This window comes from Cyprinodon tularosa, unplaced genomic scaffold (genome assembly GCF_016077235.1).
Source record: "Cyprinodon tularosa strain WSP-4 unplaced genomic scaffold, ASM1607723v1 ctg278, whole genome shotgun sequence".
Lineage (NCBI taxonomy): Eukaryota > Metazoa > Chordata > Actinopteri > Cyprinodontiformes > Cyprinodontidae > Cyprinodon > Cyprinodon tularosa.
In genome coordinates, this window is record NW_024038983.1 from 992081 (window position 1) to 1016882 (window position 24802).

Here is a 24802-nt window from a genome sequence, read left to right on the forward strand (position 1 = left end):
TGATCAATATGTTTTATTCCCTTGTAAAGAATCTCAACTTATCTCTATTCGATCCTGACTACAGGTATACCCAGCTCTGTGTGGAAGGTGGGATTTTATATGAATGAAGGAACCCTCAGCTCATTCATGTTGATGTTAAAATGGCCCAGCAGTTTCCAGTTCATTGGAAAAACTTGAGTTTTAATTGTTCCTGACTAATTTCCTTCCTTCTAAGGGTGACTGTAGGAATCTTTATTTAGACTTTTATTGTATTACAGCACTGTTCCTCCTCATGATCAGGAAATTTGGAGTTACTTAGAAGTGACACACAGTGGCTTAGATCACCAATGAGACCTTGCGCTGCTCGAGCGTTCAATTAAAGCCGTCATATCCTTTTCTATGAAAGCAAAGAGAGACCTGTAACTTCAGAATGTTATGGATCTCTATCTAGATCTTAATCATTGGGGTAAAATATATATTCTAGTGCTTTCAGCAGCACTTTGTTGTGCACACCGTGTGAAAATAGTGGAGTACAGTGATATTTAAAGGCTTAAAATCGAGCTTGTTGATGCCCAAGATGAGTGTACATAAATCTCCCACGATAGCTGTGCCTGATTTTAATCTTTCGACTCTACCACTCCGCTTTTATCCTATCTTATCGTATCTAGGTGTGCAGTTCCTTTTTTAATGATTCTACTTAGAAAATGTTGAGGGAAGTTTTCTTTATATGTTTGCTCTTTCTGTGTAAACAGCTGACACCTCAGAGTGGATTACACAAAAAAATTCACAGATGTTGTAACAAAGCACAGCTGTGGTTTGGTGCCGATATAAAATGTCGAAATGCTGGAAACATTTCCTACTGACTGTTTCTGTGAATCTCATTCGCTGAATTTGTTTTCAGTGGAAGTTAGTCTAGCTGGTGTGTTTTTGTTTTTTTCTAAAGGCTTTTGAGGCTTTTCTACAAATCATGTACTAGCCAGCCAGCCCAGATGATAAAAATGATTGATAGATTTTCTTTATGCAGGGCCATAATCAGTTGAAATGGTGAAAGACGGCAGAGATGGTTGGTTTTTATTTGGTTTTGTTCTAAGTGAAAACAAAAGAAGATGATGATGTAAGAGGTCTAAACTGAAAAACTCGCTGTAACATCTCAGAGCTAATCATCGATCATCTAGAGCTTAGAAACAGGGTCATGTTTAAAACCCACTTTATTTGGAAGATGTTGGACAGTTTAAAAAAGTTAATTTGGGAATAGAAATCCCTTTCATGTACTTGGAAACAGACATTTCAGTCTTTAATTACCAAAGGACTGTTAAAGATCGGAAACTGCTTTACATTATGAATTAAGATTAGTAAAAGTTTGGTTTCTTTTGTTATCCAGAGACATTCTCCAACTAGAGGAAAAAGCTAAGATCTGTTTGTCCTCAGTTTTTCTGGTGTTGTTTTATTAAAAGTCATGTGTTGTGACTGCCCTGTAGCTGAGTTGGGGGACTACAATGAAGCCGAGCATCCTCCTGGCTACCTGTCGGACTTCTGCTTCATTCCAAACCCTCCACAGGACTTCCACAAAGAGGTCTCCAAACATCACCAGCAGCACAGGTACACTTTGACGAGAGCCCGCTTAGCTCAATATGTCGGAAAGAAATCGGCTGAAACTAAATGAAAGTTTCTGCACAAATTTATTTAAATAATTTTTCATTCTTGTTTCAGTATTTTACAGTCCTAAATAACTGTTAAAAAAATGACTGGAGCATTAAGACGTATTTATATCCATGCACATAATTAGGGATGCACGATATAATCGGCCACCCCACCGATATTTAACACGATATTTGATCAGCTTCTAAAGTCTAAAAAAAAAAAAAAAATACTACTTCTTCTTCCTCAAAAACTTCTTTTTTACAGACTTAAAAACTTCTTAAGATGAGGGAAAAAATATTGATTCATTAAAATATCACAATATCTTCATATGCTGATATATTGCCATTTAAAAACACCATATCAATCTCTTTTACTAATGAAATATTGCTATATGTCATCGTTATGCTACGAAATCCCCCGAAAATTCACAAACTTTTTACCATATTTTTATATGTTGATATATTGACGCGGTATCGATCTATTTTACTAACAAAATCTCACAAGAATTTGCAAAATATCATGAGAGTTTGTAATAGAACGATGAAATTTCACGAGATTTTAAAAAGTAAAATAGATCGATACAGCGTTTTAAAAAATCTATTTGATATCAGCATATGAAAATATATTTAAGTATATTATTTTTCAAAGTGTCAGAAATGGATTAAAAAAAACTGCTATTTTCAATGACTACTTATTTTTGTCCAGCTTTAACATCAGTATCGATATCGGTTATCGGCTACATGAGTTTTAAAATATCGGCATATCGGATATCGGCCAAAATCCCAATATCGTGCATCCCTACAAATAATCTACTTATATAAAGCTAACTTACATAAAGCCTGGCCCCTGCTGGTATATTTGCTTTAATGGCACACATGCAGGTTAATATTAAAAGGTGACATAAATTGAAATCTGACTGGGATAAAGTGTAGCATAAACATATCGACTTTGGAAAAATGCCATTTTCTGTGCATCACATAAGGAAATATTTGGGTTTTAAGCTTTAGAAGCTTACCTGCTAGCATAGTTGGATTCACACTCCAACAGCTCATACCCTCCTTTTTCTCACAATTACTTCAATTTGTCTAACTGACGATTGCTTCTGTCTCCTGTCCCTCTTCACCACCCTGCCATCAATGCTTCTCTTACTTTCCCACCTATGTCTCTGTCTGTCTGCGCCCCCTCCTCCTCCTCTCAGCGGTCTATCTCCTGCCCAGTCGGAGTTTAATTATCTGAACACAGCACGCTCGCTGGAGCTCTATGGGGTGGAGCTGCACTATGCAAGGGTGAGTAAGGTTTAATTCCATCTGTGTTATTTCCTGCGTATGTTTCTATACGCTAACAGCTACATGAATCTGAGCTCCACAGGGTAGATGGCTCGAATGTTTCCACCAGTTGCAGAGTGAAGCAGTTCTGCATTAATTCCATAAAACATTAATGCCCTCTCCTCCTAAAAGCTGTCTAGAATAGCAGAATCTTAAAATGTCTTTCATTTGTATTATTTTAACTAGATGGATGTGGAATGATAAATGGTAAAAGATTATTTAATTATGTAACCCCACTCTAAGGCTGAACGGAGCTTTCATCTTGTAATATCGGCTCATCCTGTTGAGTGAATCCACAGGATGAGAATTAGAGCAGCAGACTCTCAGCCATAATGTCATGATGGGGTGAAAATATCAAGAAATAAGCTGTGGGGCAAATAGAGGCTTACATATGGTTTCAGCTGAGTGGTAAAATAAATAGAAACAGGATGATACACATTTAGCATGTGTATCTTTATGTTGCTTATATTATCTTATTTGTTTTGCAAAGCAGTCATTTGCTCTTTTTGTGGTATTCATGTTCTCCTCTATAACTGTCCTTTAAAATCAACAAAGTACATAAGTTTTCTTATGTTCTGGCCTCATGTGTAGCTTCAGGTTTTATCAGAATAAGTGGTGCATAGTTTTGAAATGGAAGGAGAATTATGCAGGCTCCTAACAATATAAATATCTGTATTTGTGTTCCTTAAAGTCGCAGGGAAGTCATATTTAAATGTCAAATCATTCTGGCTTAAACATGTATATAAATGTAATCTTTATCAGACCATATTGTCACAAAAGTTAGAAAATTTCTATAAAAAAATCTGTGTTTTTCTCTCTCTGGTTATTTTATGCAGGCCAATTAGTTATACGTCAGTCTGAACACCTAAATTCGGCCAATCATATATCAACGGTCATCTGTCAATCAAATTTTTTGTAGCATCTTGATTCATATGTCGCAGCTAATATACACAACGATGGAAATAAGAAACAAGAATTATTAACTTTCCCATTGAGTTCCGTCCCAATGTTCACGGGGATGGACGTCTGTGTCTTCGGCAGGCGTAGAGCTAACAGAACTGGCAGCATTGCGAGGCAAGGGCTCAAACATGTACGACTGTAAGCCTTCTACACAAAACCAAGCTTCTGCCGGCCTGGCGTCCTCTTCCACAACATCTTCGTCCCCACTTTCATCCTCTAAATAAAAAAATATTTGATGAAGGAGACTCATCCACGACCTCTGACACAAAACTCTCCTGTTTACGCTGTCCATAACATTCCTTGATAGTGTCGTTTCTATGTCACCAATTTAGTGCTACTTGTTGCCAATGTAATTTCCCATTGGGAACCTACTAGCACTAAGTTGCTAACTGGTTAGCTAGATGCTTCCGAGACACCGGCCACAACCAAAATGCTTGCGACCTTCCGCCACAACAATCACACCAATGACCAATCACATTCACTTTATTCACTCGTGTAAACGCAATGGTTGGAACAGCTGCTTCTTTACTACTTTAAATATAGTCTTTTAACTGTAAATAAAATTCACATTCACACAGATAACTCCTGGATATTCTGTTTAGAGGATAAATATGGCTGTGTAGGAGGGAAAATATTGAAAATGGGATTTTTTTTAAATCTTTTTGTCCTGTTCAGCCTGTCCTTATCATACAATGGGCTTGTCTCCTGTTTTGTTTTGTTGTTTTAGGACCAGAGCAACACAGAGATTCTCATTGGAGTGATGTCTGCTGGCATTGTGGTTTACAAGAACAGGGTACGAATCAACTACTTTCCATGGTGAGTCAAACACAAACCTGTTAAATGACATCCAGACGTAATATTTATAGGGTTTGTTTATTTATTTTTGTTAGTCAGTGTATTTTTATTCAGCTGGCAAACATACGAGCCAGTAAACATTTAAGGCGTCAGACAAAATAACCCTGATCTCTGAAAAGGAACAGAGCGGTTAGTTCTCCTGAACATGACATACTTTACCTAGATTTAAGTTGCTAAACCTCCATGACTTCAAATGCATTTCTATAACAGTTTTCACCTGTATTGAAGAAACTTTTGTAGGATTTTATAGAATTACTGATGAATATGATCACATAAAGAAGAGAGTCTGGTTTGCAGTTTTTCTTTTGAGGTTTGTTCCAAAGATCCTCGCTCAGGTTGATGTCAGAGCACCACTGAACCTATCAAAGCTTGTCTTCATAGTTTTCATTATGTGCTCAGTTGTGGTCAAATACTAATAATCATAGTGTCCAAGTTTTCTGCTGAAGGTCTTTAGGAAATGTTTTCTTTGATGTTAAAAATGGCAAAAAGTGCAGAAAGTAATGGGTTGTGAAGTGAAGAAACTTGGTTGAGCACTGAAGCTCTGGTCCCAGATAAAATGCATGTGCCTTTTTTTCATGCTATTCTGGGTCATTTGAACCACAGCGTGACAATGAACTCTCACAGAGGGGGATAACGTACTGGTTTATACTCAGACTGCTCAAAGGAAAAGAAGAAAATAACAGGAAAGAAGGAAAAACAGAATGTCATTAAGTTTCTCAGTCTAATGTATGGTGGAGGGAGATGAGTTCATCTTAAGGAATGGGCCAGTTTTCAGTGTGTTCAGCCCTAACTATTGATCTCCACAGCATCTGAATTTCTCATCAACAAATCTGCTAGACATGAAATATACGTACATATCCAAGAAGGTTCAAGTTTAGCTAGTTTTAGTATCACAGACATTCAAAAGTATTAGAAAGTAAAACATGTTTTATGTCCCGCAGAATCTTGTCTGTTATCCAGTTATTTCCACTGCAAGAGCTATGAGCTAATCTCACAGTGTCCTTTTGGTGCTTTGCAACTCTCCACCTCCTTTTTTAACAGACTATTTTGTCCAAAAAGACTCTGTAGGTTTACACCCTCCTCAGAATCCCATGAAATTCCAAAGTTTTGTTGCATTAGCCTTTTATCTGTGATGAAATGTTAGCAGACTTTTGGCCATTTATGTTTTTTATAATCTCTATGGAATGTACAATGAAACTCCTGTTTACAGTTAGAAATGCCAACCAAGCTAATCCTGCTAATTGGTTAAACGCTGAAGAAACAAAATACATTGCTGCTCTTAAATGCTTTGCTTTAAATTGTTTTAAATGAGAATCAGACTTAACAAAATAAAAGTTTAAATCACAAATCTTGGAATTGGGAACCACTAACTTTAACCTGAATGTTCATAAATTCAACTTGAATCATTTTTAGTATGAAAGGAGAAAAATAACAGCAATTTGTATGAAATTATAAGGAACTACTTATACACTGATGTGTCCCTTAATGACCATCATTAATAGTGACTTTCGGCTTCATATTTTCCTTTAGTTGCATCTTTATTTTCAGCAGTGATTAATTAGGCTGCTTTTATGTGGTTTGGCAGCTACTAATCCCTGTTTTAACTAGGCTTTTTAAAAAGGTTCTATACCTGAATACAGCAAAACATATGTTCTAGGGACTCTGTGAAGGAGTTTTTCTGACCAGGGATTACAGCTCCAACTGCTCAGAGGCAGGCGTCCTCTTTGGCTGCCGGAAAGCCTGGCAGCTCTCTGCTGGAAATAAGAGTTCGGTGTGGACAGGAAACACAGCTGAGAAGCTCCTACACTGTTAAAACAAGCGCTCTTTGTTGATATTTATGTTCTTTGTCATTTCCACTGAAGTGGAAGTTCAAACTGTGGATGTCCTTGTTACAAACCAGCCTCTGTTGCCATCAGCCTGCTGCCAGCTCCACTTGAGCTGCCTCCAGAAACTGTTTTACACAGAACTGGCCTTCATAGCAGTTGAATATCTTAGTGATTATTGACAGTGATTATTAAAACCTAAGCCTCTGTTGAACCTTTGCTGAAAAAGCCCTCATGTATTATGATTTTTTTCTGTCTAGCAGTGACCTGATGTGAAACCAGGCTTTCCTGGAAACATTACAGTGATCAGATCTATTTGCTCTCACTGACCCTCCCCTCTGCTGTTGGTTCCTCTTATCACTCATGTTGTCTTATTCAATGAATCAGTACTTGGAAATCTGCTGCTGATGTATGATGAGGAGAAAAATGTCACCGGGGATAAAAGAGAAGCTGCTCAGAACTATTGAGCATGATTTACTGTGAACAGCTTTACAAGCTAATGAGTGTGTAAACTCTAATGAATTACAATATCACTGAAGAGTTCATTCAGTTAAAAAAAAAGCTTATGAATATGATGGATTTATTACAAATGCTGTAATAGATTTCTGATGTTTTAATTTGAATAAAACAGCTAATTCCTTTTGACAGTGTTCCATAGATTCTTTAAGGGGGTTAAAGCCAAACAGCTCGGTTTATTATCTGCCTTGCCGATGCTGCTCTCTTCTTTTAAACCTTGATTTAAAGAATTTCTTTAATCTGAAAAGACATTATGACCACTGAACGACTGTCTAGCTCTAGATACTGGTTCTCTAGATATTGTCTCTGGTTTTGGGGGTGGCTTCACACCATTAAATGTTTGCCCACATTTTTATCCTGTTTTCTGGGTTTGTCTTTGTGTTGCAGTCTTGATGCACTGCCTCCAGCTGAGGTCGGTGTCAAACCTTTCAGGTTTGGAGGCATTTGTGTGGCTCATTTTACTGTATACTTTCTTCCACCCAACTTTCCATTTAAATGCTGGGATACAGCACTTCGGGAACAACTTGCTTCTTTTGCGACTGCATTTAGAGGGCGTCTATGAAGTCAGCAGTCTTCCTCCCAAGATAGTGTAGACCATAAGAAGAGTTTTTTTTTTTTGTAATAAAATCCAGTTGTATTCATATTTTCACTTTCTGCAGAAGCTGGATTATGTTAGTTTTTTTACTGATTCTGTGTATTTAGATTAATCTTTACGCTAATTTCAAACCGGTTTCTTAAAATCAGGAGGTTTAAATTCAAGCTGAAGCCTCCTAAGTTTCTCCAACTGACACGAGTTAAATTTAGAGACCAGCGCTGGTGTTTTCAGCAGCTGTTCAGCACGAAGACAGAAACTAGGGAAACCTAATCACCATCAACATCTCCCAGCTCTTTTCTCACCAACTTTCTGCGATTCAATGTCTTTTTTTCATCTTCTTTGCAGAGGCTCACTTCTTATATCCTAAAATTTATTTTATTTAATTTCAATAACTTTTTTCCTCCTTTCAGTTAAAATTTTTAATTAAAATTTGGGGGTTGAGAAAAGAGCAGGGAGACATTAAGATTTTCCCCTCTTTCCTGTTTCTGTTTTCAACAGCCTGACAAATGAGCCACACTTAGATGGGGCATGACTCATGCTCTGTGTGTGTGTGGCTGTGCTGTTGTTGGCGATGCAAGTGTGTGTGAGTGTGTAAAATATATTTAGCAGAGAGCGATGAGTCACAGCAGCAGCAGAACTCTGGGAAGGGATTATGTTACTCTGCTGCTGCTGCTCATCAGTGGCCGTCTTACTGTTGCCTCATGTGTGGTCCCCTGATTTTTACGCATAATTTATACCCCCGCTTTTCCATGTGACTAAAAAAAATATATATGTACTGCCGCAACGCTTGGAGGCTCGAGATAAGCTTCTAACCCTGCTGCCTTAGAGGAAGGTTGGAGGTTAAATGGACATTACTACTGTGTTAAATGAAGGGGGTTTATTTGCACAAAGAATGGGATTTTAAAAGAAAATAATAAAAAGGTTCCAAAAAAAGAAAAAAAAGAAAAATAACAATCCACTGGACTTTGTTTGCATGTTTGAAAAAAAAAAATAGAAACGCTTCACGATCACGGATGTCATCCTTGCGCAGCGGCGTTGCTAATCTGGATGATGGATGATGCAATGGATGACACGCGTGATCGTGAAGGGTTTCCATATTTTTTTCAAACTTGGAAACAAAGTCTAGTGGATTTTTTTTTTTTTTTTCTTTTTTTACTTTTTTGGAATGACTATGACCTAGATGACTGAGAACCTTCACCAGCATAACAAAAAGTTATTGATTTAATGAAATGAATGGCGAACATTGTCTTTATGTGGGATTTATTCTGATCTGGGTTATAAAAACCTGACTTTTATTTTGGCAAAATGTCCCCACAGCTGAACAAAACATACGCTGGAGATTTTATTATTGATTTTTTATTTATTTTTTTTACTTATCAGCAATTTTAGTCTTTTTATCCAGTTTGTCTCCTGAACTGTAACGGAAGCCTCTCTTTTAGCAGAATTATAAACACTTCCATTGCATCACATAGACTTTTAGCTGGCTGCAAACCTTCATAGAACAGTTTTGCTCTTTATTAACCAAGTAAAGGAAAGGAGGGCCCTTCGCTCCTCATTGGAGGAACCTTACCTACACACTTCCATATTACTTGTTTGCTTTAGATTAGCTCAAAAACAGACAGCTTTGTAAAACTAAACTCCATGTAATACACCATTGCCACACATCAGGGCAGGGCTTTGTAATCTGCAGCTTCAGGGTGGCTCTTAATGGTTTGGATAAAAAGAACAAAAACAGTTTTAAATATTGTTATAACAACAGTAAATGCCTCTTCAGGCTTTTAGTTTTTTCATTGAACAAATATTAATCAGCTTCCATAAAAGGGTACTAAAAGTGCCTGTAAAACATTTTTTTTTAAGTTTTTTTTTTTATTAATGTTGTTTGGAAACTGTTTTGTTTGTTGTTGGGTTTTTTACATCATACTTCAAAAATATTAGACCCCCTGGATAAAAATGTAAACATCCTTCTTCGCAGAAGTTTAATTTCTCTTTACTTTTAAACATAATACTAATAAAATAATAGGTTTTCCATTAATTACCAATTTCCTGCGGTAGATAACGAGAATAATTTATAAATCTGTTTTGTCTGAGTTTTGGTGCAGGGAGGATTATGGTGAGATTTTAACAGGGATCTTGGATCTAGTGAAATCTACTCTTTATATTTCAGCATGTCAAGCCAGCTAGGTCAATTTCATGCTTTCAATCATATGTGTTGGGGCCGACCTCGGGTTTCCGGCATAACTTTGTAGCATTGCTGAAAGGAGCGATTGATTGACTTTAAAGTGGAATAACTTGGCCAGTCTGTTTAGCACTCTGATCTTAACCCGATAGAGCACCTTTGGGTAAATTAGAGCAAAGACTTGAAACCAGACCTTTTTGTCCAACATTAGTGTTCGACCTTACTAATAGAGCTCTGAAAGAACTGTCCTGGATTTGCAAGAAAGCGTGTGGAGAATTAGTTTTGTCTTCTTCCCAGTAGCGTTAAGGCTTTAGAGCTGCAAAGGGTGGGACGACATCCTAAAAGCCCTGTAGGCTAAGAAAGGGGCGCGTCTATATTCCATGCGTTTCTGTGAAGGGCAGGGAAGGGAAAACTTCAAGGATATAGTGCATTTGCAGCAGAGAGTCAGCTTTACTTCAGGAACTGATTTTTGGTTTCACTTTTTATCATGGAATTAATTTTAGTTAAGGTCCATTTAAATTTAATTTTAATATTATTATAATTTTTTTAATCTCAACTCTAATCTCAACGTTTGTTTGAACCTTGTCAAACCAGGTTAGGAATGTATTAGCACACAGTTCTGTGTTGATATCGAGGAAGAAAGTCCGGTTTAAACATTTTATCTGTGTTAGAAAGACAAGAGCTGACTTTAATACTGTTTCCTTTTCTAACTTCTAGGTTGAAAATAGTGAAAATCTCCTTCAAGTGCAAACAGTTTTTCATCCAGCTGAGAAGAGAGGCGGTGGGTGTACACTCACACTACCATGCTCACCCACTCACACAAACATATACGCACCTCTACTTCACCCACCCACTGCTCTGTAATAAACAGCTGGAGATCTTTTCCAATCTAATTAGCCAGTTGTATGAATTTATTCTGTATGTATTGAGGTAAAGCTTTTCAGCTCTGCTTTGTCTTCCTCTGTTTGTGTCATCAGGTGTCTGACCAGTCTTTGCCCTAACATCTATGTAGTAATCCTGCTCTTAAACCCTTTGTTCCACATTTGGATTGCTCTATTTTCTGTCAGCCTTTTGTGAATGTACTGTCATTTTTGGAGCTTTTCAGTAATCCTATGTTTAAAGGGCATATTTAATCAGATTTTAGGGCCTGAGGACCTACAAAGCCCAACAGTAGCAACATAAATAATTCACCATCTGGCTTTTTGCTGCTTTTACAGCAGAGGAGAAGTTTTTACCTTTAAAATGTACTCATGTGTCAGCCTTTGAAGGCATTGCTTTATAAAACTGAACCTGCTTAGCAATATATGAAGTGGAAGGTATTAAATATAACAGAATTTAAAGATAAATCGTCCATACATATAAAATCAATGGAGGTTTACATCACTAAATAGAGAAATGGAGAACTATGTCCTATATCTTTAACACGTGCTCAGTTTTTAGGCTATTATTTATGTTTTAATTCAGTGAAATTTGGAGTTAATATAAGAAAAAAAGTATTCAATAAATACTTTAATGTTGATGTTGTAATCTTTTCTGGTTTTCATTGATATCTCGATTCATAAACCTGAACTTATTTTTAGGGAGTTGTTTCTAAATCCAGCCATCTGTTCCTCCATCTATGTGTTTGCAATAATCCATCAGTCTGTCAATTTTGACCATCATCAGTCAGTTTATCCCTTTAGCCACTCAGTAACTGATTTTTTTCCTTTTGCGTGCAGACGGAAACCCGGGAGACTCTGCTGGGCTTCAATATGGTCAACTACCGGGCGTGTAAGAACCTGTGGAAGGCCTGCGTGGAACACCACACTTTTTTCAGGCTGGAGCGGCCCATACCGCCGCAGAAAAACTTCTTCGCTCACTACTTCAGCCTGGGCTCCAAGTTCAGATACTGGTGAGAGGATCTCCCAGTCGAGAAATGATGCTTGTTTTTTTTTTTTTTTATCATATTTTCTTTGTAGTTTGAGATGCTGCTACTTTAAAATCCCCATCATGTAGTATCTATGTTCTCCAGACCTTGTTTACCTTTTCCTCTTAAAATCTCAGAATAAGTTCACAGAGTAACAAAACTGCTCCTATCCCCTTCAGTTACAACTCGTATCCATTAGGTCAAATGTTTTTCTCCTATCCTCGCAGGTAAATCCCCCCCCATGTGAAGCGTTTCATTTCATATCTAACCTTTTTTAGTTCTCCTTTCTCTGAAATGCATTGGTGAAAACATGAAGGGAGTCTTGTGATGTATTATTGAGTGGCAGTGATGCAACGTGAGCGAGCCTTGTCTGATGTTTGACTCCAATGTGGTTTTGCCCTGGAGATATCTCCACACTTCTCTATAAAGATGTTCTTTTGAGTCACTGCTGTTTTTATCACAGATGAGAAGAGGATATTATGTGTTTCAGTTATTATTATCTGACTAACTGCGTCCTTTGCTCTGATTTTGTTTGGTTTCATTTCCTTTTTTTCCCCCCAGAAATATTTATACAAATCTAAGGGACTATCAGTTGTCATATTAAATTATTCTGTATAATCAGAGATGAGTTAACACTATTAAATATTTTGAATCACTAATAATTGTTGTTTTTCTCTTTAGTGGGCGGACAGAAGTGCAGTCTGTGCAGTATGGAAAGGAGAAGGGGATCAAGGACAGAGTTTTTGCCAGGTAGTAAAAACATTGTGTCCTTGGTGGTTAGTTGGAATATCTCCTCCTCCATTACGTTTCAACTCAACTCCACTGTACTCACCTTTGCTTTGTGGGCATATCCTGCTTTCTTAACGTCTCATCAATCCACGATTCCACTCAGGTAATCAGCATGACTCATGCAATCAGTGAGAAGGGCATCAGTGTGACTCCCCAACCTCTTAACGTGCCAAGACTTTAAACATCATGTTTTCCTCCTCCACTCTCATCTCTGATACTAGGAAAAAATGTTGTTTTTTTAAATATAGACCAATCAGCCCTCATCAGCCTTCTTCCTATTTAAATGGTAAATGGCCTATACTTATATAGCGCTTTATCAAGTCTAAGGACTTTATGCATTTTCCACCACTGACACATTTCAGCACAGACCTCGCCGAGTCTGAGAAGGAATTTTCATATCTTCTCTCTGTTCCTGGAGGGTTTTAACCTCTTACACCCTCAGGGGGTATAAACACAAAAGTAAATCACTTATTGCCTCACAGCTATTAGATTTAAGAAGAAACTTTTGGTACGTCTGTAAAGGTAAGATGTCATAGAATGGTTTTCTGGTGTCAGCACCATTGTAGCTCTGACCCTGCCTGAAATATTAGGGACAAAATACAAAATATTTTGCATTTTTTGAACCTCGCCAAAAGTTTCTGTGAAATCAACATTGCAAAACACTACCAAAATATTATTTATAGCACAAAAAGTAGTACAGACTTTTAAATCTAAATGTTGTGTAAAAATATACCAAATTTGGACCCAATCAGATGAATCATATTTATTTTAGAATCGTAGGCTATTAGTGAGAAATTTCTTAGGCGGAGAGGCCATTTTGGCACATTTATCCAAAAATGTCACCAAACTGTGCCAAATGTGTTTTTTACATCAATACTGGGGGTTTGTTAAAATTACGAGGTCACGTGGCAGCTGGACCCACCGGTGGGTCCGTAGGGTTCTAGGGGTTAAAGTTGTTGGGTTTTTTTCTAAAAAAGGGCCAAAAATTGTGTTTAAATTAGGAACTTTCAACACATTTACATCCTTCATGTTTAATTAAACCACTCCAGTGTGTCACACTGTAATACGCCACATAAAGCAGCTACCGCTATCCGATGAGAACTGTAGGGAATGCACCTTGGCAGCACTTCTTGGAGGTAGTTTTTTTTTTTAGACTTTCTTTGGGATTTAGTTCTGGGCCCCATCTAGATCATTTCACAATTTAATTTCCGTCTTATTAAGCTGTTTTTCTGCTGATTGGGATATTTGCTTTGACTCACAAAGATTCTCAGATGCTTCATTTCAGGAACCCAAACTCACTGTTACATAATTATAGTCCGCCTAATAAAAACATACTTCCATTTTAAGAAAAGGGAAATGCTGCACGAATGCTGAGCTCTGGTAAGAAGCTTGTGACATTATCTCTGGTTCAGAGCCGGCTAAACACAGGAATGTGTCAGAGGAAGCCAATGGCCTGGATACGTCTGTGTGCTGATGCTTGAAGCCCTGACTCCAGCCAGAGTGCACAACTTGTGAGCCTCGTCCAAACTCTCATTGGGCTTTGGCTGTCCTTGTTGGTAGAGGACTTTCTTTAACCATACCTTTTCCTTCTATGAAACCTTCCATTAATTTGATTAGATACAGCACGCTGTGAGCAGCCAGCTTCTTTAGCACTGGCATTTGTGGTTTGCCTTTTTTTTGAGTCCCAGTTACAGTCTTGCCCATGTTTAACCCATAAACTTCATCGTCAGGTTGTTCCACACAACAAGGAGTTTGACTTCGGTTCCAATATGATCTCAATTTAAGTTCAATATAAAAAAAAAATAAGATTTTTTTGTGTATAAACAATAGAAATGTAGCCGTTTTTCTATAACCCAAGACGCTGAATCCTCTGGGATGTTACTTTGACTGTTTGTTTGCTCTGGTTTTACAATCAGAGCAGCATCTTAAAATAAATGATAGACCTCTTCCTATGAAAGCTACTCTTATATTTTATTTGCTTGTTCAATCTGAACTTTGTAGATATCTGTATTATAGCTGTGTTTGCACAATTTTGTTGGCATTTTTTAAAGATGTCTCTTTTGTAAAAAGGAACTTGAATCCCAAAAAGGAGACCTGTATTGATAAAGGTTTAAAAAAATTGGAAACATTTGGAAGAACCAAACGTTTGTTTTCAGTTTGGTTGTAACCAGAATGTCTTGATATGGATGTGATGATTGTTTCATATTCATTCGATTGATAGTGTGGAGGGACAAACTTTCACAGCTTGAGTTTACAGATTTGAAAACCATCCTGAAGTTAAAAGTAAAGAAATAAGTGTCCAGAATGTGTGGGGTCCTGGATGAAGGGAAAGTTAACCTTGATAATCCTCTCTGCTGACCTGATGTCTTGTGGGAGTCTAAACCTGTCCTGTTGTTTGGATATCAAAACAAATAATGAAGGACAAAGACAAGATAGACTCTGACTCAAAGCAAGAGGGATTTTTTCTCTCCCTTAGTATTCTTTAACAGATTCTGGACAAAGCAGTGATGTTTTACAATTATTCCTGTCCTAAATGTTGGAGCTTTTTAGAGCTTAATCTGATAGAAATCTAACAACGGCTCATTATCCGTCAAGGAGAGCTTCAGTCTGTAGACACAGATATTTTTCACGTTTAATAGTTTATTATTTTAGATATATTTCGTCATTTTTAGATACCAGACCCACCATGTGGTCCGGAATCTTCACAACCAGTTTTTGTGGGTTGGATGTCAGAATAATCATGGGTAAAGAGAATGAAGAGGTCTGGGGGGATGCCTGTATTGACGATCAGAGGAGCAGATGTAAAGTTCCTTATCTTCACCACTGGTAGCTGGTGTTCTTGGATTAAAACGTTCCCCACTGGTGCCTTCAGTGGTGGTTATAACATCCTGCTGTGTAAACTGTACAACAATGCAGCTGATAGATGTTCTCAACAAAGAGGTGCCAAGCTTATTAGGATTTTACATGTGAAATGTGGCAGATTTTTTTTTGTTTGTGTTCAAAACAAAGACGTTTGTTTTTAGGTTGGTTGTAACCAGAATGTCTTTTTGGTCCGAGCAGGTCTCCCAGCAAGCCACTGGCTAGGAAGTTAATGGACGGGACTGACTGGGAGTCTGTAAGCAGGAACAGCCTATCAGACGAGAGACTGGAAACGCAAAGCCTGCCCACACGTTCCCCACCTGGAACTCCTAACCAGTGAGTTATAACAGAGCTGAAATCATGTTTTTTGTTGATGGTTTTAGTTATACGGTGCCTTGCAGAGGTATATGCGTTAGAACTCTTCCTTCTTTTATATCAAAACCACAAACTTTAACAGATTTGATCAGGATTATATGGGATTGACCTACAGAAAGGGATATGCAACTGTGGAGAAAACAGAAAATTGTTGATAATTTTCAGCTAATTAAAATATTAAAACTGTGGTGTGTATCTATACAGCTTTCATGAATAAATATTTTTTTAAACCAACCTTAAAAAACCTGAATATATATTTACCAGCTTTTCCAATTCAGAAACTCTCGTTTTTGACTTTTATTTTTTGGAAAGTAGAGGATGTTCCCTCACAGTGAAAAAGCGTCTGTGAACATCGGCCACAGATTCTTAATTGGATGTAGGTCTGGACTTTCACTAGACTATTTAAACACATTCCCATCTTTCTATCCAAACTGGGTGCAGCCCAGGAACTGTTAGCTGCCCTCTGAGCCATTGAATGACCACAGTTCTGACCCACAAACCCAGGCAGCCAAAGGGAATTATTGTTATCGTTTAGAGTAGCATTTCCACAGGCTAATAAAATCATTTTAAATGTAATAAATGTCAAGTACAACCAAAAAATGTCCCATTTATTTACCAGGTTTCTGCATTAATCGGAGTTCTGCATACACAACCTCACGCATCCAGCAACCTCCACTGGAAAATAGTCTTGGAGAAAACTTCTCAATCACATTTTTTAGACCTAAAATAATACTAGTCTGAAGAAGCAATCCCCCCAAAAGATAAGAAAACATTAATCCTGTCCTAAAATAACGGAATAAAGATCGTTCTTATGTTTAGGATCTTTGATGATTTTACTGATCTCTTCTCGAAAAGTTATTTGACGATTTAGTTGAACTACATGAAATCTTGCTGTTACAATTAAATATTGATAGATAATAAAAAAAAAGGGGGGGGGGGGGGTAAGAAATTTTATAAAAAAAAATTAAATATTTGAAGAAAGGTTTGACCTCAACTGACATAAACTGTTGCTCTGGCTAAATATTTAGGGTTTCATTGCTCCAGTGTTGGTTCTTTTTCTGTCCCCACCTGTGTTTCCTTTCCAATGATATCTCTGAAATGAGATGCATTAAAATGAAAAGAAAACCCCAAATTAATAGAAGAACCTAAAAAACTCCAATGTTAGATTTTGGACTCTTCAGTTTGTTTGAGCTTACATGTAATCAGGTAAGACTCACTTCATGTTGAAAGTAAACACTATTTCTTTCCGTGTTCTTGTCAGGAACTCTCTGTTTGTACAAGATGGCACACGGCTACGCCCATCGTCGGTCGGCCACCTGGTTGATCACGTGATCCACTCCTCTCCCAGCCTACCTGTCTTCTCCTCCAATCACAAGTCGGCGTCGTCCACGCAGGCCAACAGCATCAGCCTGGACTCGACACCGTCAGTCCTAATCTTTTGCTCATTCTGATAATAATTTCATTTGTCCCATTTTCTTTACCTCTTCTTTTCAAAACAGAGTTTCTAAATGGGGATAAACGTCAGCTTTGACTTGGCAAAGGATTAGTTAGATCATAGTTTCACTGCTTCATAAATAAAACATCTCCCCAGAACAGCCAGCCTTTAATTTAGCAAATTACATTTTCCTCATCAGTGTTAGTCAGTCTGTCTGTGCTGACGGGTTTATTTTTGCTCCTTTAAACGTCTCTCGGTGTCTGTGGCGTCTCCCAGCAGTTCACACCCTCTCTTGGTGTCATTTAGCTTGCCCCATTGGAAAGATGAGCCCTTTGAAAAAGCCTGTAAAATGTGTTTATAGCAGCATAGCAGGGTGGAGGAGATTGAACAACAGGACTTAAGAAGATCTGGGCTTGCTGCACATCCCCAACAGCTCGCACACTACCAAATATCCGGTAAAGATTTTTAAGGTCCCAAATTGCTGTGGGTGTAAAAAATTAAAGAGCTGGGCCGATGCAGCGGTTTTCAGAGCGGTGAAGTCAAATCAAAGTGTCGCTGAAACTTTAGTGGGTCATAACTAAGAGCTAAAATATGACATAATCACCTGCTCTCTTCCCTGTAAAGCACCCCCGTTCAGCTCCTATTGCGGAAGCAGAATCTGACACTGAGTGTATTGAAAGAAAAGAAAAATGTATTTCGGTAAAATTATTCCAAGGGGTAGAGAACAGATCCCATATTAGGAAATAATTGTCCTAACACAGTGCAGTAATAATTGGCAATCTCCCAAGTTGATGTAATAAAACTTGACATGATCTGAGTCTCTATAAAAATTTTATAAAGTTTTATGAAATAGACTCTCTGAGGAAACCAACTCTGGTCTGCTTTGAAGGGAACTAAGCAGCTGTTATAAAATAACCTAGCGATTGAGTTTCAAAGCTGATAAAAAGAAAGAGCTTTGCTGAGCACGGCGGAGGATCTGTAAAGCTGTGGGCCTTATACATCGCAATTACTTCTGGGAGGGGGGAACAGCTTCCAATCTCCCTGATCTAAAACTTTAAAATAACTATGAGCTAAACTTAAGGTGAGGTTGTCAAATGTTTTGCTAAAGGCTGTGTGAGATCATTCAGATGCACAGTAAAAACTGAACTATATTATGAAGGATTTATTCACACATCCTTGGCAGAGGTAGAAATAATCTTGTATATTTTCTGTCAAAGATTGTCTTGACCTAACATTAATTATTCCCTTACTGAAATCATTAAAAAGTCAAAAATTAATGGCAATATGTCCAATTTCTTAGATTTTAACTGTAAATTTGGAGCAGATCAGACTGGTCTTAAGCCGTCTGTGTCGTAAATTTTCAGTCGGCATAATGGTGACAGATCAAAGCCAAGGAATTTAAAAGCGCTTGCCTGCGAGTTCACGAGCCTACGGAAACCGCGGCAGACCAAACCAGATGAAAGTGCGCATTCAGCTCGGCAAAGAACTCATGCTCTTCCTCAACACTGAAGTCCTCAGACATTTTTCTTTCGTTGTTTCTTTCTTTGCACAGGTAAACAGCATTATCAAGAGCAGACGCTGAATGCGCACTTTCATCTGGTTTGGTCTGCCGCGGTTTCCGTAGGCTCGTGAATTCGCAGGCGCGCGCTTTTTGGAAATCCTATACAGGTTCTGGACATAAAATTAGAATATCATGAAAAAGTGGATTGATTTCAGTAATTCCATTTAAAAAGTGAAACTTGTATATTATATTCATACATTACATACAAACTCATATATTTCAGATGTTTATTTTGTTTAATTTTGATGATTACAAATGACAACAAATGAAAATCTCAAATTCATCATATCAGAAAATTAGAATATTGTGAAAAGGTTCAAAATTGATGGCCCCTGGTGCCACACTCTAATCAGCTAATTAACTCAAACCACCTGCAAAAGCCTTTAAATGGTCTTTCAGTCTAGTTCTATAGGCTACACAATCATGGGGAAGACTGCTGACTTGACAGTTGTCCAAAAGACGACCATCGACACCTTGCACAAGGAGGGCAAGACACAAAAGGTCATCGCTAAAGAGGCTGGCTGTTCACAGAGCTCAGTGTCCAAGCACATTAATAGAGAGGCGAAGGGAAGGAAAAGATGTGGTCGAAAAAAGTGTACAAGCAAGAGAGATAACCGCACCCTGGAGAGGATTGTGAAACAAAACCCATTCAAAAATGTGGGGGAGATTCACAAAGAGTGGACTGCAGCTGGAGTGAGTGCTTCAAGAACCACCACACACAGACGTATGAAAGACATGGGTTTCTGCTGTCGCATTCCTTGTGTCAAGCCACTCTTGAACCACAGACAGCGTCAGAAGCGTCTTGCCTGGGCTAAAGAGAAACAGGACTGGACTGCTGGTGAGTGGTCCAAAGTCATGTTCTCTGATGAAAGTAAATTTTGCATTTCCTTTGGAAATCAAGGTCCCAGAGTCTGGAGGAAAAGAAGAGAGGCACTTCATCCACGTTGCTTGAAGTCCAGTGTAAAGTTTCCACAGTCAGTGATGGTTTGGGGTGCCATGTCATCTGCTGGTGTTGGTCCATTGTGTTTTCTGAGGTCCAGGGTCAACGCAGCCACATACCAGGAAGTTTTAGAGCACTTCATGCTTCCTGCAGCTGACCAACTTTTTGGAGATGCAGATTCATTTTCCAACAGGACTTGGCACCTGCACACAGTGCCAAAGCTACCAGTACCTGGTTGAAGGACCATGGTATCCCTGTTCTTAATTGGCCAGCAAACTCTCCTGACCTTAACCCCATAGAAAATCTATGGGGTATTGTGAAGAAGAAGATGCAATACACCAGACCCAACAATTCAGAAGAGCTAAAAGCCACTATTAGAGCAACCTGGGCTATCATAACACCTGAGCAGTGCCACAGACTGATCGACTCCATGCCACGCCGCATTGCTGCAGTAATACAGGCCAAAGGAGGCCCAACTAAATACTGAGTGCTGTACATGCTCATATTTTTCATGTTCATACTTTTCAGTTGGCCAACATTTCTATAAATCCTTTGTTTTTATTGGTCTTCAGTAATATTCTAATTTTCTGATATGATGAATTTGAGATTTTCATTTGTTGTCATTTGTAATCATCAAAATTAAACAAAATAAACATCTGAAATATATGAGTTTGTATGTAATGTATGAATATAATATACAAGTTTCACTTTTTAAATGGAATTACTGAAATCAATCTACTTTTTCATGATATTCTAATTTTATGACCAGCACCTGTACACTACTGTTTATGCTCTAAAAACATTCTAAAGGACTTCGTTTCGAGTAAATTATGGACGCTACCAACTCAGGACACTTGGAATACATTGGACGAGCAGTATGGAAGAATATTGACACGTTTTTTGTGGACTTTTATGGACCTTTCTGCCTCGTGCGCCATAGACCTCCATTATTTGAATGTCAGCAGACAGCAAGAAGCCTTCCAGATCTCCAGATGCATTTGAGATATCAAAAAAGTACTCCAGAGTGCTGTTCAGCATGGGGGTGAGTAGAAAATGAAGGCTAATCATGTTTTGGGTGTACTATTCCTTTAAGAAATATTAGCCAAATTTTACTAACCCCTTTTCCTATCTGATTATTGATTCATTAATAATAATAAAAAAAAAAGGTTAACAGATTGAACCGTTAGAAAAAATCATTAGTTGCAGTTCTGTAAATTTGAATACAGAAAGATAAAGGAAAGGCAGGTTGTGATGTTTAGTTTAGTAGCAGACAGCTCTGGCTGTAAGGGGTTTATCAGACTGATAGCTTGGGGAACGACGCTGTCTCTGTGTTAGCTCTGCTTTCCAAATAGCGCTTTTTTTAGACATCATGTAAAAGTTTAAACAGTTTCAGTCTGCAGTGTTTTTAGTGGCCCTTTTCCTGACCTGTACAAGTCTGTACAGATGCGTTTATGGTTTTTTAAATCCACCATTGCTTCTTTTCTATATTGGATGATTCTGTTGTCATGATAGTAATCTCCAGAAATGGATTCAAAGCAATAAGTTGAACTTTTAGTGATATTCTAAGCCTTTGGTGGCTCTAATGTCTATCTTTCACCAGCTCCATTATGGCATCTGTGGAAAAGATTTGCTCCCAATCCACTTCCTTCATAATGACTATCTGATTGCTGCAGATTATATAGTAATGGTGCATTTTTTCCTCTGACAATTTATGTTCATGATGGCAAAAACTAAAAATGCAACTGCAGCTTTACAATCCTGATTGATTTCCTGGTTCACCACTTTATTCAGGCCTATAATCCAAATCTTCCCAAAGGGTTTCTCTGATTTTCTCTGATGTGAGCTGACGGTTCTCCTGCAGTAGAAGCAGTTGCACACTCTGCAATTCACTCTGACATTAATGCAATATTCTGCATATGTTGCTGCGTTTGTAGTTGAATTTGGGGACATTTGATATTCGAAGTAATGTGCATAAATGTGTTTGTTGTATTATTTGAAGGATATCGTTGGGTTTGATTTTCTTACCACAAACTCAGAGCTCATTTGGGTTTTTAATTGACTTGTTTATCAATTTCTCATATTGCTAAGTTCTAACCACAGGATTTTTCACCCTTCCAAATTTTTCCTGTTTTTGCTTTTTCTCACATTTTTCTTTTTCAGGTTAATCATCTTTTATATCATAGAGTTAGACTGAACTTTATTTATCCCTTGGGATTACTCCTTCAGGGAAATTCTGGTTCCAGTAGCTTATATAGAGTACACAGAGTTAAAGCAAGATGAAAAAAGTTGTAATGTCCTGAAACATGTTTCCTGTAGATATAAAAATATCTGCACAGTAGAGCCAGTCGAGCGCTAAGGAAAAACTAGATAATAGTTGACTTGGATTATTACACTTGTACTGTAGAGATGTACTGACCTATTACGAATAAGTAAAAAATTACACGGACTACACAGTAGTTGGCATGTGTACGGAAGAGGATTAGGGCCACTGAAAAAAAAAGTTAACTGATTTACATTTTATTTCAGTTTAATATGGGAAAAAAAATCAGAATTCTGACTTGTTTCTCAGAATTCTGACTTTAATTCTTTGAAAAAAGTCAGAATTCCGACTTTTTTTCCCATGTTAAACTGAAATAAAATTTAAAAATCAGTTAACTTTTTTTTTTCAGTGGCCCTAATCCTCTTCCGTACATGTGTTATTGCACAGTGAGAGAGAAAAATATTGCACATGAGTGACATAGATCACTACTAGTCTTGCGGAATCCAGAAACCCCTGCAATAGAAGCTGTCTTTCAAAAGGGAAGAAGGCAGTAAGATCTATAAAACCAGCACACCATCCCAAGATCTAAACAAAGCCTCAAAGTTAATGGTTCAACAGTCAGAGGAAACTGGGAAAAAATGGGACGAATACTGTGACCCTAAAATCTGTGGTACTCAGAATGATCGGCCGTTGTGGCCATCCATCCATTTCTGTCACACTCTATTGTGTTTGCGAGGGGTGCTGGTGCCTATCTCCAGCTGTCTACAGAGGAGAGGCGGGGTACACCCTGGACAGGTTGCCAGTCCATCGCAGGGCAACACAGAGACCAACAGGACAAAGAACCATTCAGGCACACACTCACACTTAGAGAATTTAGAGAGGCCAATTAACCTAAAAGTCTTGTTTTTGGACTGTGGGAGGAAGCCGGAGTACCCTGAGATAACCCACATATGCTCAGGGAGAACATGCAAACTCCATGCAGATAGACCCCGCACTGAGAATCAAAGTCCCGGAAGCTTCCTGCTGCAAGGCAGCACTGCTACCCACTGTGCCACTGAGCAGCCCCATTGAGTCCAATGACGTGAAAATCGCCCGATTTACGAGTACTACTGCTTACCTGGTGCTAATCTACTGTTTATATAACTGGTGTCCTAAAGAAGGTAAATTTAAACGTGTCTATTCTTCAAGAGCATTATTTGTGATCATGGGCCTATGGTTGATGTGGTGAGCTGTCAAAGCCTTACAGTTACATAAGAAAGCAAAATGTAACATTTTATTTGAAAAGATTTGAAGTGCATGTTGTCCAGTCATGAATGTTGTCACGAATGGAAATGTAACTCTCCTGATTGAAAATGTCAGGCCCTAAAACTTAAGCTAGTCCATTCAGGACGGTTGGAGGAAAAATCAGGACAAAAAAAAATCAGGACAAATTCTGGTGTTAGTTTGTAAGGCGAGGATGGTTCAACCCTTTATCACATCTAAAGGGGTAATAACTGCCTTGAAAAGCTTATTCCCCAGAATAGATGGGATCAACTTTAAAATAACTGTCTGATAGTCCTCACATAAACAGGTTTGATCAGAACAGTTAAGCATAAATGAGCAGAACAGAAGAATTCACTGAGATATAAATATTTTGTAGTATTTTACGAGTTGTTTCACAAAGCAGATGTGAGCTATAAAGATGTTTGCTGATCCATTACAAGCCTCTGCCTCATGTCGAAGTGATGAGAGCAAAGGAGGTGGATGTGCCATCTTGGCTCCGTCCCGCTAAGCACCGTCTCAGTCTGACCTGGTTTTGACCCGTAGTAAATGTCAACCCATGTGTGTCTGTTTAAGGCACAAAGTGGCACCAGTTGCAGCAGCCAAAACAAACGAGATGCTCTTTGACTGATGCCCCCTTCCCCCAAGGAATGCCGCTTCGTAGCCCTTTTCTCCGACACAGAAACACACACTGGCTGAATCGACAGGCTTTTACCCACAAAGAAGCTAGGCTAGACATTTCTGAAAGCTTTAACTGACTGACCATGTTGTCCCCCCCTCCCTGCGCGCACTAACAGTCTTTTACTGTCGGCCTGATGGAGATGGAGCGTGAGGGATGGTTGTTTTCCTTCTCTTTGCTGCCTTTTTATTTAGGTTAATGCCCTGGGACAAACCGTTCTATTACCCCTTTCTGTGTCTTATTTCCTCTAATACTTATCTATATTTTTGTACTTATCCCCTAAAACAAGTTTCCAGCATATTTTTTTATATACTGTAAATTTGACAGACTCTACCATCATGCACAAGAAAATTCAGGTTTCCATCGATCAATGTTCATTTTTTGACCTCGCTCTTTATTTCCTCTGTTATTGTGTCTTTCAGTGGAATCTAACTTTGTTTTGTTTTTAATTTTTTGTCTTCTTTATCAGGTCTCCTGATGGGATGGATGGCCAACCTCCAGCTCTGCCCCCGAAGCAGCTGAGCAGGAAAACTCTGAGCCAGATCATCCAGGCTCACTCCCAGCAGAGCCTCCTGGACAACCACCTCAACGAGATGTACGACGTTCCTGTGAACGCCGACAAAACCACGGTCAGTAAGCCCAGGCAACGCGTCTCTATAAGGAGGATGCTAATCACTTTAGCTTTTCTTTTAAGTATCATGATCTCACAGATAAGAAACAGAAAAAAAATATATATCTTTTAAGAAAAGCAATCTACAAAGAATTACTGGTTAAAAAAAAAAAGCCTTAATTTATTGCCCCCTCAGTGTGCCTCAGTGATGATCTCCTGTTTAATAAGAGTTCTGTATGGAAGAGGAACAGTCCCATA

At 38.3% G+C, this 24802-nt stretch overlaps 1 protein-coding gene across 3 annotated transcripts in view; it reads left to right on the forward strand.

Annotated features, from left to right (window-relative positions):
• Positions 1-24802, forward strand: part of ptpn4a (protein tyrosine phosphatase non-receptor type 4a) — a 101795-nt gene that overhangs the window by 68554 nt on the left and 8439 nt on the right. For 2 of the 3 annotated variants that reach the window (XM_038290256.1, XM_038290257.1), the window contains exons 8-16: positions 1458-1578; positions 2819-2906; positions 4633-4721; positions 10588-10651; positions 11589-11761; positions 12458-12526; positions 15623-15760; positions 17061-17222; positions 24404-24563. In XM_038290256.1, the coding sequence (XP_038146184.1) occupies positions 1458-1578; positions 2819-2906; positions 4633-4721; positions 10588-10651; positions 11589-11761; positions 12458-12526; positions 15623-15760; positions 17061-17222; positions 24404-24563 (1064 nt within the window). The remainder of the gene's footprint in view (positions 1-1457; positions 1579-2818; positions 2907-4632; positions 4722-10587; positions 10652-11588; positions 11762-12457; positions 12527-15622; positions 15761-17060; positions 17223-24403; positions 24564-24802) is intronic. The other variant, XM_038290258.1, reaches the window with a different exon arrangement.